This window comes from Agelaius tricolor, unplaced genomic scaffold, assembly GCF_023055355.1.
Source record: "Agelaius tricolor isolate 1412-34295 unplaced genomic scaffold, bAgeTri1.0.p SCAF_8, whole genome shotgun sequence".
Taxonomy (NCBI): Eukaryota; Metazoa; Chordata; class Aves; order Passeriformes; family Icteridae; genus Agelaius; species Agelaius tricolor.
In genome coordinates, this window is record NW_027269268.1 from 32,000,800 (window position 1) to 32,014,571 (window position 13,772).

General features: G+C 40.0%; 1 protein-coding gene across 2 annotated transcripts; it reads right to left on the reverse strand.

Moving 5' to 3' along the window:
- Positions 1-1,473: 1,473 nt before the first annotated feature.
- Positions 1,474-13,766, reverse strand: CASP3 (caspase 3). 2 transcript variants are annotated; one of them, XM_071432200.1, is made up of 8 exons: positions 13,643-13,766; positions 9,367-9,503; positions 8,194-8,286; positions 7,226-7,350; positions 6,600-6,728; positions 4,556-4,731; positions 3,933-4,050; positions 1,474-2,870 (listed from the first exon to the last, which is right to left on the reverse strand). In XM_071432200.1, the coding sequence occupies exons 3-8, from the start codon at positions 8,265-8,267 to the stop codon at positions 2,644-2,646; spliced, it is 849 nt and encodes a 282-aa protein (XP_071288301.1). In that variant the 5' UTR covers positions 8,268-8,286; positions 9,367-9,503; positions 13,643-13,766; the 3' UTR covers positions 1,474-2,643. The 2 variants fall into 2 exon arrangements, with proteins under 2 accessions (XP_071288301.1, XP_071288302.1); XM_071432201.1 differs by having other exon boundaries at positions 13,655-13,746.
- Between the last annotated feature and the right edge of the window lie 6 nt (positions 13,767-13,772).

Below are 13,772 nucleotides of genomic sequence, written 5' to 3' on the forward strand. Positions count from 1 at the left end.
GCTAAATGATTGGTGCTATGAGTATAGAAATTCATCAGAAAATAAACTCCCCTGCTTTCCAACTAGTCCTCAGAGAAGCTGGATAGGGCTAAATAAATTTCTGATTATAACCAATTCAGCACTGTAAGTCTGGCTGTGTTCAGTAAGATCTCAGATGCACAGTGTGGGCTATGCTCTAAGTCTGGTCTCATTCATGACCACACATTAACAAATAGTGCAGTTCACTGGAGCAACAGGCAATTAACAGATTCTCGTTGGATTGCCAGTGATAAATTCACTAGACCTACATAATCTGAGAGCACAGCACTATGCACAAGTATTTCCAGGCATACTCTGGTACAGGTAGAAATCTCACTGGAGATGTCCCTGGTTTAGGGAGGAGACAGGAGCAAGCCCATCACCCTGTCTGCATGGTGATCACATTCCCATCCTCTGCCATGGAAAATTTCAAATACTTTCTGGAGAAGTGAAAGTGAGACTGTAGTCAAGTATCCTGTTACTGTCATCATGAACACTGGGGTGGTCCAGCCACTTTTATACATAAAAGATGGATATGGAGAGAGTTACAGAAACTACAGAGACTGTGGGTCATACCCAGGGTAGAACATGCAGTCACTCCCTCTTCCATGTGGCCAGCTGCAGAGCTAAGGTGAGATCAATGAGAACCCCTGCCCCCCATCACCAGGCCAGCATGCCCACTGTAATCCCTCCAGCACCAAATCTCATGGCATGCCCCAGGAAATCCCTTTACCACATATGACTCAGTGTATCTCATGGGTGCAGGCCTCATTCCTCCAACTGGATACTCATTGTGGCCTAGCCTAGGTTTTGCTTTGCTCTGTTTTAAGGACCATTGGAAAAGCTGTACAATAATTTTCCTTTGAAGGACCAAGACAAATCCAGACTAGAATTCATTAAATCTAAGGGAAGAACAAACTCTGTGACAGGAGTTTTTCATAGCAAAATAACTAATAACTCAAGGAACATCCCTCTGCCCCATTACTCTGAACCAGATTAAGAGAAGTCCCGTCAGTTATTTACAACCTAAAACCTTGTTTGTAATTCATAACCTATGAGAAGAAGAGGCCTATTTAATTTTGCAACAGGAGCATGGGCAAGAATCTGCCCAGAAGTGAAATTTCAAGGAGTTAAAATAGACCTACCCTCTCTCACAGAACATTTCTATACGAGAGAGATAGAATTGCTCCTATCCAGCAGGCAGTCATCAAGGAACTAATTTACAATGTTTAAAATTGCCTCCTCTGCATTTCCCATGTCTCAAGTCACTATTCTACCACCTGGCTATACAATGGCATTCAATGCTTTAAAGGGGATTCTTTTCAATTTCAGGTGGTAAGGTCGATGGGGGAGAAAAAGGACAATAGTAATTTGAGGAAAGGATAGAATTAAAGTTCAAACTAATTTGCAAAAGCTATCAGATCCTAAACAAATAACACACATAGAAAAGCATGATACAATCCAGGAAACAGTATTTAATTTAAAAAAAACAAGTACAAAATGCCTCTGGAAGTGGACATCGTTTTTCCAGCATTGTTTTTGCTACAGAATTTTAAAAGGGTTTCAAGTCTTGTTTTGCAAGCACCTATAATAATTTCATATTCTTTCACTGATCTTAAAAAGACTGCTACAAGTTGAAATATCAGCAAAAATGTTTTGCAATTTTGTAAAAGTCTGTCTCACAAAATTCAGAGTCAAGAGATATAAATTTACTATTTGTTAACACATGGAATTACCATTATGAAGTGAAATTTCTCCAGTACCACAAATCTAGGTTTTCACACAGATTACATGTGACATACACAGAGCCAACCCATTCTTATTTAAGGCTAAATAGAGGAAAGCAGACTGCTCAGAATGCAGACTTCCTTTTGCACTGGTTCTTATAGCCCCAAATATGCCCCAACAGCTCCACCCTTAGGGAGCTGCAGAAAAAGACATTTTGGAAGACTGGTCCCTTAGGCACTCAGCTCCAAGGTCAGAATACAAAATTTATTTTGAAACAGCTACCATGCTGATATAATTGTTTTACCTAATATTCCACACACAAAGTTAGTAAATTATCACAAATTATCAGGAAAAACTGACTGTACTCTAGACATGCTTTGTAATTGTATGCAAAAATATGAAATGGCTGTTTTCCACAGTTTATGCCCAAAAGTGTAAAAATAGTTTAGGTTATAAACTGACCTAAACTTTGAGAACTTGAGTTAAGAAGAAATGTGTGATGACACTACTATTGTATTACCAGCAATGACACTCTGAATCTTCTTTGTAAGATTTGAAACCAAACTATTTACAAGAGCTGTTTATTTCCTGTGCCCCTTCGGCAAAGTGAAATGTAGCACCAAATCGCTCCAATAAACGATCTGATCTTTCTTCACTCTCCCTTTCCTAATTTTCTGCAATACTCCAAGCACTACTTTCAAATCTGCTTCAGCTACTCAGCTTTGCATTTCTACACAGCCATACTATGTTTTATCTCTAACAACAGACATATATCTAACTTTGAGACACTTCATTGTGCCACACACAGTAGTGAAGAGTTATCCAGGTTTAAAAGTGGTATTTTGTACTAATATTGCATATAAAATGCAGATAAATAGCATGAACTGAAAAATTATTTTAGGAAGGGAAATAAAATTCTTTGGTGAGCATAGAGACAATACATGGAATCTGTTTCTTTGCATTAAAATCCTGTAGAGTTGAGCAGGACTCATACTCTGCCACTTTGCGATTGACACGAGTTAAAATCTGCATGAGTTCAAGTTTCCCTGCATGTTTCTTCAGCATTTCACACAGTGACTGAATAAACCATGAGCCTTGAACTGCATTCCTCCAGGAGTAATAGCCTGTGGAAAAGAGCAATGTCAAAGTGATGAGAGGGAGCAGCCTTTGATACAGGACAGGTCAGCAATTAGGAGAACAATGCATTGTTTCCAATGGCAACCAATATTTTACAATAATTCAAAACCACCAACCAATAACATTTAGATTTTATAATCTCCACAAATTCCAATTGAAAATTTTTTTCTAATCCTGTCATCTTTTATAATCTAAGAAAATCTTAAGTAGGAAGAAAATCAAAAGTCAGGAAAGTTATCTTCTGCGGCAGCAATCTTAGTCATTATTCACTTACTACTTTTCATGGGGTACACAAATACAAAGAGGTGACAGTACAGATGGAAAATGGGTTTCAGTGTCATTAATTTCACAAATATGTGCAGAATTAAAGACTGAACCTACCTCTGCTAAGTGGAAACAGGACATATGAAGGGCTCTGCCACTACCAATTTTGCTTAAGGATGCAATACAAATACAGTCAACAGACAAGTAACATGCTGGTACTTATCATCCACTTCTGCACATCTGATTATTTTGTTCTCTGAGAATAATATCTTTTCCTCTTGCTGTAAATTATTTGCACAACTCCAATTAACTGAATTTCCAGCAGATGAACATTTGGGGGTTTGCTAGTGAGAAGGATATATTCAGTTTTGTAGGAACTGAGAATAGCAACTACTTCAACAAGAAATCAAGTCAAATTTAAAAAAGTGATTGAGGGAAGTAAATATTTATTTCCATGAAGGACTGTATTGGGTCTGGCTGAGCAAGAGTTCATTTTACTACAGCAGCCCTCAGTGCTGTGCTCTGCACTGGCAGCTGGAAATGTGCTGATAACACCCCAGTGCCTTGGGGTGTTATCAGCACATTTGGGAGCAGTGCTGCCTCCCCAATATTCCCCCACCAAGGGGCTGGGACTGGGCAAGAGCCTGTGAGGGGACACAACTAGGACAGCTAACCCAAAGTGACCAAAGGACATTGCACACAAGTGAATTCACCCACTGGCTGGGTGCCATTCCAGGCTGTAATTTATAGCATGAGTACAGGCTGACATGGATACAGTGCCTCACCTGGAGCTGTAGAGTAGGCATACAGGAAGTCTGCCTCTACAGGTATTTTCTGACACATTGTTTCTTGTGATCCACTGTCTGCCTCAATACCAGCATCCAATTCTGTCCCTCTACAAGCCTATTTGGTAGAAAGAAGAATGGAAAAAAATGTTAAAATAGAAAAGTAAAATAATGTTAAAATAGAAAAGTAAAGGCAGTGATCATTATAAAAACAATGATATTTTGTGTTTTAAAAATTATATCATGATTAAAAAACTGCAAAAATAACAAGAATTTATGTGTCACATTTCCATTAGACAGACTCAGAAGATAACTAGTAAAATTTATTTAAATCAACTACACAATTTGAGTATTCATTCAAAAGTGCACTCAGAAACTCATTAAAATATTACCTAATATTTTATTTAATACATAGAATTAACACAATGCCAGCTGTTATAAATACAGCCTACCTAACAGGGAAAATTGTGCCACTTTAGATCTGAAGAGAATCTTACTCTGAAAGTAATTACATTCAAATCTATTTTAGAAAGGATTAACTTTTTGCACTAATAATTAGTGGGAAATGGTATTTTTTTAAACTATCTGGCTGATTTGATCATCATTGTTCAGCTGTACATCACCTGAATGAAAAAGAGCTTGGGTTTCCCTGCTAAGCTTCTGCACCTGTCACCTCTGAAAAGGCTTGTTAGTGCCTTCAGTTCAAGAGGCCCATCTGTACCATAGATCAATCCTTCGTCGCCATGGCTCAGCAAGACACAAACAAAACTGCTTCGCTCGCTGTGATCTTCTTCAGAAACTTGAAAGAAAAAAGAGAATTATCTTAACTTCCTGTACTCTGTAAAAATTTGGAGCATTTGATCCTTCCTAGGTTACAGAAGTTTTTAAGAACTAATTAGCATATTTAGAAACCTCCAAAGAGTTTTCACTTCTGAACACAAGAAGCCTGCCTACTTTACTTCAGGAGGTTTGGCACAGGAAATCCCAAATTAAGGGCCCACCCTCCCAATTGCAAAACATGGCCACAAAGCTAGGCCAGGAATAGTCAGGAGACAAAAAGGGTATTCCCACAGTGTCTCCAAGCTGGAATGATACAGCTCATTCATGCCATAATGGTCAGCCTTGTGGTCTGGGATTGGACTGACGGAATACCCTGGGCTTTGGGAAAGAAAGGAGAAGTCCTTCCTCTCTTTCCAATTGGGGATGCTTCAACTACTTGGATTACATGGGAACTAAATTTAGCATGACCATGGCTGTTGCTGCTCCTGCAGGTTCTAGCAGTACACTTCTCTCTCACTTTTTACCTGTGATGAGGTCTAGGAAGATTTCTGAATCCTCTTAATTTTGTTCTTACAATTATTTAAGCTTGATATAAAGTGTTTGTAGTTTTATACTTTTTTTTCATCTTGTGGTATACAAATAGCATAGAATCTATATTCTCCAATGTCTTTTGTTGTCTGACATTGTGGGAAATGTACTTGAGGACCGAGATGACTTTTTCAAATTTATGAAAAGATACAAACAAGGTTAAAAGAAAGGATCCAAAAGAAATTATGAGTGGTGACTCAAAAAGATGCAAGAGTTTGTAGATGAAAAATAAAAATAGTCCCTAAAATCTGAAGTCTTACTGTTTTGTGCTTAACAAAACACTAAATTTCTGTTCTGGAAGAAATTAATTGTTTCAACTTTACTCAAGTGATGTACACGCAGGCATTTCTACAATTATGGACAAGCACTGCATTTAGAAGAGTCACATTTTCAGCTACTTTCAACAGACCAGCTACAACAATACTAATGAATTAACCACGTCTGGGAACATTTTCTGGCATAAATATTAACTGGCACTAAAGACCTACATCTATGTTAGCAAACACTTTCATTAAAAAACAAACAAACAAGAAAACCCCAAACAAAACCAAACACAAAACTCAAGACCAGGATTGCTGCAAGCTAACTGCTGTTGGGAATAATCACTGGAACACTTTCAGTGTTTAAGTATGACTTGGAACAGTCTGGGAGAGCACTAGTGGGCATGAGGCCTAGTCATGGCAGAGAACCTTGCAGCAGTTAACTGGAATGGCCTGTTCCAGGGCACTGATACCTCCAGCACCATTTAATGTACGGCTCTAGATGCAGCCAAGTCCAAGGCAAGCAGGACTGACACAGCAGTATAAAGCTCTCACTTGAAAGAAGGGTGTTTTGTTTCACAAGGTAAACAAAATGTGAGTTGTTTATCCAAAAGAAAATTCAGTCTACACACCTGCAGTTCTGGTCCCTCAATCAGTACCTTTCTTTGGGCTACACCATTAAGCATTAAGCACAGAACCCCTCCACCCAATCTAGCAGCTTTCTTTCCAACTCACAGAGCTTCAGAGATCCCAGGGTCAGAATATAAATCAGTCTGCATTTAAGTTTCAGCCTTTTTTCCATCCTTCTTTAGAAGATGAGAAAGGATATGGATACAACAGTCATGGCACAAAAGATGGAGAGACAGCTAAGATGAATAAACATAGAAACTATGATGTACGTGTCATCCTTAGCAATAAATCACCAGAAGGTGTGAAAAAGCATCTAAAAGAACCCAGAAAGAAGAGATGTGAGGGCAAGAGGTGTATTTGGAAACAGCAGTTGACTTAATGTACACACACACAACATATAATAACTTACCCTTTTTCAATAGTTTAAAAATGCTCCCACATGAAAGATCATTGTTGATCTTTACTTTATATCTCAAATTCATAAAAACTTCTCTGACACTTGCAGCATCTGCATCTGTACCTGAACGGGACGACATCCCTATACACAAGAGAACTGTGTTATTTCTTCATATTATATAGATGACATGATCTGATTGAGCCAAATTATTTTTCTTGTTTAAAGCTGTATCAGTCTGAAATATTCCATTATTCCAGATCCACTCTAGCAGAGAAAACATTGCACTTTTACATGGGCATACCATCTCCCACCCTCTGTACCGATTGTAGATTTATCTGCATCTTATTCTTATATCTACTTCCCTATTTAAGGACATAAGAATTTCATTTGCAAAACAGAAATCATGACTAAAAGGTAAGAGAGACTTGTATTGCAGATCAGTTTTCCTCCTCATTACTGCTACACCCTAATGTGTTCCCTCTATGCATATTTGGAAGAATGGACTGAAATGAATCACACCCATGACTTAATTTTAGAGTGCAATCAAAACTGGTCTGCATATTTAATTTTGAAGAGTAACACACAGCACAAATTTATCTAAATTAATGAAAAAAGTAAAAAAAACTTGTGAGTGGTACTGGTATGTGGCTGGAAGTTCTTATTGTTTATTATTACACATTCCCCCATCTCTGGATAATCCATTCTGTAACTGTAGTCTGGCAGAATTCCAGAGTCCATAGACTTGCTAGCAGGTAGGCTCTTTCTGTATAGGAACCAGACAAAATGTAGGTGTTAATTTCTGATCTCTCTTTTCAAAATAATGACAACAATAGGCTATTTTAGCAACCCCAATGGAACTGGTGAGGTTGCATTTGTAGCAACCTTCTGTGGAACTTGCAACAAGCTTGAAATTAAAAGAATCAAGGAAGAACTGTGTTTAAAATTGTAATGCCTCTGCACAGGAGAATATGAAAACTATGAAAACTTAGTTTAAGGATGCCAATTACTGTATCAACAAGAAATCAGTTGGGCTTTTTTACTATCATCTTTTGCAATCTATGTACTTGGAGGAAAGGTTAGCTCTGAGAAAGCAAATCTGTTCTGAATTCTAAACAGAAGTTATTATCATTGAATTTACACAAGAAAACATTCAAAACCTAAAGAGATGTGGCAGATGTGTGCTCCTTTTCTGCTTAAGCAAAAGCTGCCAGCATGATGGCTACACCTCGATGAAGCTGGACTTTGGGATACAGCTAACACAATGGCTAAGAGCCATAAGTCTTCCTCAACATCTAGGGGCTAGCTGAGCATGCACTAACCCAAAACGTGGCTCATAAGCAAGTTTGACTGTAAGTCACTTGTCCTCCTCCACATACAGCAGGCTGCACACCAGGTTCTCCCTCGAGCAGAGATGCCTCTCTCAGTTACTCCTCGAGGCTGAGACACCCCTTGCCACAACAGCTTCTTGGTAAGTAATTGGTAGCATGCCAAACTTTAAAATCTTAGCTCAGTGATATCAAGGATTGATTGTGCATATATAATCCCTTAGACATAAGCTGCTGCCCAGACTTATATTGAAGACTTAAACCAAAAGTACCTCACTTACCCTTTAAAACCTGGAACAGATTTTGCATCTGTCTGATCTTCCCCCAGATGTGGTCCATCTCCCATTTCTGTCATTATTGCTTTCAATTATCAGCTTGAAAATGCAAGAAAATAGAAGTATTATGACAGTTCACAGAATAACTTTAGCCAAGGATATTAGTAGGCAAAAAAAAAAAAAAAAAGCTTTCTGAGTAATCTCAGAAAGCATTTTATATTTGAAAGAAGAACATTATTGCCTTCTAAAAGAGCTCTGGGGAAAAGTCTGCAGATCCCTATGACCAAATCTTTGAAAAAACCTACAAAAAGCAAGGTAAGAGAGAAACAAATCAAAAACAATCTTTAAAACACTGTAATGTCCCCAGATGCAGTAGAAATTAAGAACCAAAAATCAAGCAATATAAGTGATTAGATATGTGCAAAGACTAACATAGATTAGAAATTAGGTCATAGTAGCTTGAGAAATGAGTAATTTCTCTGCATTCCATTTCAAATGAAACATCATTGCATCCCTTTCTAACTGGTGTATGTGAAGGCAATTGCTATGGTAGTAAAACAAAACCACAACAATATAACTTAAATCATTTGATGGAATGATTCCTATGCTGTGGGCTACTTACTTTTATGAGAATACAGGCCAATAAATTATAATGGATACCAAATCAGAAATCAATTTAAAAGCATTAAACCTCCTCCACGGTTACTTTGTGTATACTCATGGAACATACTACCAAAAGTTACCTTAATCTCAAGTGTCAGAAAACAATTATGCATCAAATTTAAACCACCAGATAGGACAGAGTAATAATTGCTTAGTAGTGCCAAGACCTCAAGAAGGTCAAACAAGGCATTACAAGAATTTTAAAAAAACTTACTTCAGCAGATATATTTATGGTAAATAAGAAGGTATGAGTAACCAGACCAAGTAGCAAGATTTGCTGGTCAGATATGATGAAGATTCTTATTTAAGGCTTAAGTTTTTTGGGGCAAACTATATTTGCCATCTTACATAATGATATTATTATTATTATAATAAGTCTCAACTTTGTATCTGTACTCTTGTTAGTACAACACAAACACCCCTTTTTGTGGCAACAATTACTGATGCATCAGAAGCAGTAATTTGGTTATGTATAATCTGCATTCTTAACCTGTTTCTAGGAAGACATTTACTTACATTTTTAGTGGCTTCAAAAGATCTTCTGTGTTGCTCTGAATGTTATTTCAGAACACTGATGTAATTAAGTCTTCTTCTTCACCAAATTATTCCAGACTTGACAACTGTTTTATGTAATGCAAGAAACAGGAAATTTTCTGAAAATCAAATGACCAAAATACAAAACAAGCTTAGTATTTTAGAAATATAATGTCTAAAATACATTTTATCATTATATTTTAGATATTTACTTTAAAGACAGTATCATAGGGTAGGAACTAAATCTACAATGCTGAACTAGACTGCCTAGCCTCTTGATCTGGATTCATCCATCCTAACTTCAAAGTCTAATTCATTATAAGTACGCTGTGGGAAGAAAAAGTCAAGAAACTCCAAAGGGCAATTCAAATACTTATGACCTGTGGCATGACAGAGATCCAACCCTATGCCCTAGAGAGCAGGGAACATGAGCACTGCCAGCAAAGTCTAGTCTACAGTGACAACTGCTGTGTGCACCCAGCTCTAACTGGAGGGCAGAGCTTCTGATCCCCAGCAATTGAAAAGAACACCTTTCATTGACAAGGATGCTTTAAAGTTCTGCTCCAGCACAGCCCAGCTTCAGGAGTTTCTATGACTTTTTCAACCATCCCTACTACAATATCCTTTGGTTTGGGTCCCAGCTTTCCTAAGCTCTCAGCCTGAGCAGAATTTGTAGAAAAACATCCAAGGAGACTGACCCACCATTCTGATGCCACTCATACTCTTCCTTGCCCTGGAGAAGAACTAGGTGCACAAGCACAGCTCACACCCTTCAATGTGGCTGGGATTAATAAGAGATAGGGAAATTAACTTCCTTCATCTGTTCTTTGGCTAAGAGCAGTAATAATCTGCCAAACCAAACAAAAAAAAGCACAGCATTATGTGCCATCTCTATTATCAAAACCAGCTAGCAGGTGCACAGACAGCAGTGCAGCCATGTCAGCACAGAAACCAACTTCTGCTAAACCCCAGGTGCTGATCTCAGCTGCCTGGCACTGTGAAGTTCTGCAGTGCCAGTGCTGCAAGTCCATGAAGGAGACAGTGTGAACTAGTAAATATGTGCTTCCATAAGCTGTGGCTAGCTCCTGTTTATCAGATGAGCCACATACCATGAGCTACTTTAAGACTCAGCCAAAGTACAGGGAAGGCTAACACACTCTGGCCAACAGATGAGCCCCTGGAATCTCGAGGGAGGCTGAGTGGCTTATTGGGCTCTCCTGCATTCACATCAACCAAACTACTGAACAGCAGCAGCTTAACTAAGCAAACTGCAGACCCCTGAGAGCACTGAATGCTTCTCACAACATAAATACTAAGGCAGGATGCAAACACTAAGAGAGATATTCAACATTTAAGTGACCTTAAAATACGACTTATGTCTTTGACACTTTAGCGACCTTAAATTTTAAAGCTCTCAAACTGCTGTCCTTGATCCAGCACCAAAGAAACAAAGGAATTGGAAGTAGGTAGCAAAACCTATAATTACAACAAACTATATTAGTTTCTTTCTGAAAAATTTAAAACACAACATGCAATACTGTATCATAAAAATATTTCTTACTAAGGCCTCTGGGAGCCTAGTTCATGGCCTACAGTTTCAATTGTTCAGTGAAGTGTTAGAGCTTCCAGCACTCTGCTTCATCACAACTGGAGCTGAGAGACTTTACAGAAGCTATAGGGATTGTCTAGAAAAGCTGGTTATAACACGTTGAGTATTTGAAATGCACATGGTTTATCTTCAGAACAGAACCTGTAACTCACTTTTAATATCCATCAATTCCTGAGCTCTCTCAGGCACCAGGTCACTGCACTCTTTAAAGAACAAAAGACACCCACAAAGAGATTTCTCTTTTTTTGCTCAGCACTCCAATACGTGTTTGAGCCAGGAGGGTGTTCTGTGCTCTAAAGCAGCAGTCAGGGTAACAGCAATGCTCTCTGGAGGATGGTGCTGATTCTGACCAAGGCCACTAAGAATTGCCTCATCTTGCTTTAGGTAATGCAGTGATGCCATGCATTTCCCTGTGGAGGATGATCTCATCCTGGTGGGGGAGATGTGGGGGGAAGAAATCACGGCAGTGCTTTAAAAATTTATTACAGATTTTTATTCTGCTCTTTGATATTATTTTCTCTGAAAGCTTAGATAAAACGAGGTTTCAACTGTAAAGAAATATAAAAAACAAGTTCTTGAAAAGAACAACAGCATTTTTATAATCTAGAAAAATATATTCTGTAGATTTTAAGAAGCTTACTTTATAATATTGTATCTGAAAAAAAATACAATAAAAAAAAAATGAGACAGAGACAGCAAATATAAAGGTGATGATACAATGATCTTTACATATACTAAGTAGTAAGAAAAAAAGTGGCTCTAAAAGGTCCAAAGCTATGCTCTGCAAGCTACCAAAAATGACCAATGTCTCTCTGTACAGCAATAACAGCAAAAATATTTTTCCCCGACATAAATGCAGTTGTTCTAATGCTTTTCTTTTGATAAGAGAAAACAATAAATAAAAACAATAAATAAAACAACTTTTTACTCCATTTCGGCCTGGATTTACTTATTCTACCTGGACCTAAGGAAAATAAATTCATATCATCATGTGTCACCACTGCCATAAGAACCACTAGGTTTCTTTTTAAAGCAATAGTTATTTGAAATGAGAATCAATTCTCATCAACAGAAATGAATGGTATAGTGCTAAAAATAATACCAAAGCTTCTGAGATGGGAGAAAGCAAATAACTAAACTGTCTTTAGTTACCAACTGGATCCTGAAATATGCAAACCACAGGAGACAACACAACATAGTATCTATCTGCCACTACTAAGCAATGAGTACAGCACTATTAAAACACATGTTCAAAACAGACATCAGCAATGTAAAACATCTCCCTAAAGATAGGAAAAGGGCAGTTTTCTACATCACATGACTGCAAGAGAAAATGTCAAGCATTCAAAGAAGTATTTTTTGTACATGAACATATACACGACATATCATGATACTAATGCAGACATGCAAATTAAAAATTTTCTCCTCTACAATGTATAACGCTAAACAATAATTATCTGACTAGTAACAGATGGAAAATATAGATACAGACTATATGAAAAAACGAAAAACATTTGAAATACACCATTATATTTTCTGTGTGACACTATCCCCCTACTAAATACTGCTACCACAGAAGGAGCAGGCTGAGACTGCTCTTCCCATTGCTTCTGGTCTGGATGCAGTTGCTGGAAAGCCCTGACACTGGGCCAGCATTCTGATCTTCCAACACTTAGCATGAAGCTTTAAATCAGCTGAAATACTCTGAGTGTAGCTGGGAGCCTTGAGTTATTAATTCGCCTGTAGCTATTAGTCACATCACCACCACTATAAGCAACAGCCACATCGTGTTCCTTAACATGAAGGGCACGGTGTGCTGGTTCTAAACCTACCACCTGGCAAGCAGATAGCTGAAAGAAGAAATGTGAGTTACAGGGTAAAGGACTACAGATGGCCAGCCCTATCCTTCAGCCGAGCCGGGAACAGACGGGACACAACCCACCTCGGGCAGGGCCTTTTCCTTGCTATCTAAAGTCAGCTACAGTGCCTGCCAGGCCCCCAAGCATGCTTTCCGTCAGGACAGACGGGGTTTAACACGCTTTGTTCTGGAAGATCCAAATACAGCTCCCGACCCCGTGTTTCCGGTCAATGGGCTCCGAGGGGTCACCAGAGAGCAGCTCGGAATTACAGCGCCTTTCTTTGCTTTTCCTTCTTTTTGCCCTCTGTTTCAACAGCTTCTCCACAGAGACAGGCTGAAAGGGCACAAGCTAGCTGCCGTAAGCGTCTGCAAAGCTAACACCTGAGGCCATGGCTCTGCTCCCGGGCAGGGGAAGCGGCGGGCGCTGGGCTGGCACCGCGGCCGCTCTCTCCTGCCTGGCCCGCGAGCAAGGCCGGGGCTCACCCTCATCCATCCCCGCCACGGACCGACCGACGGACCGACCGACGGACCGCCGGGCCTGCGGGCGCCCCGCGGGCAGCCAGGGGAGCGGCGCTCTCAGCCGGGCCCGCCCCGGGCGAGACGCTGCTCCCTTCCTGCTCCCCTCAGGCGACTTGCTCCGGGAGAGATGCGGACGGCCACGCGGACCTGGAGAGCCACAGCCTGGTCCAACCCCCCCCCCCCCCCCCCGCCCCGCTTTGTTCGGCTCCCCCGCCGCTACGCGCCCGCATCCCGGCCCCGGCCCCGACCCCGGCCGCACCGCCGCCACCCACCGGCTTCGCCACCTGGTCGCTGCGCTCCGACCCGCGTTTTCCCGAGCCTGGCTTAGCTAAGCGCTGCTCGGCGCGGAAAAAGTCCCGCCGCCGCCGCCGCCGCCGCCCAGCCCGCCCCGCCCGGCGCCCC

Excerpts from the sequence above, each read along its gene's own strand:
- CASP3 (XM_071432200.1), bottom strand. The coding sequence starts at position 8,267 with ATGACAGAAATGGGAGATGGACCACATCTGGGGGAAGATCAGACAGAT. Across the intron at positions 4,051-4,555 it reads CCAAGCTCTTTTTCATTCAG|GCTTGTAGAGGGACAGAATT; the intron begins GTGATGTACAGC and ends TCTACCAAATAG. Across the intron at positions 2,871-3,932 it reads TGCCTACTCTACAGCTCCAG|GCTATTACTCCTGGAGGAAT; the intron begins GTGAGGCACTGT and ends TCTTTTCCACAG.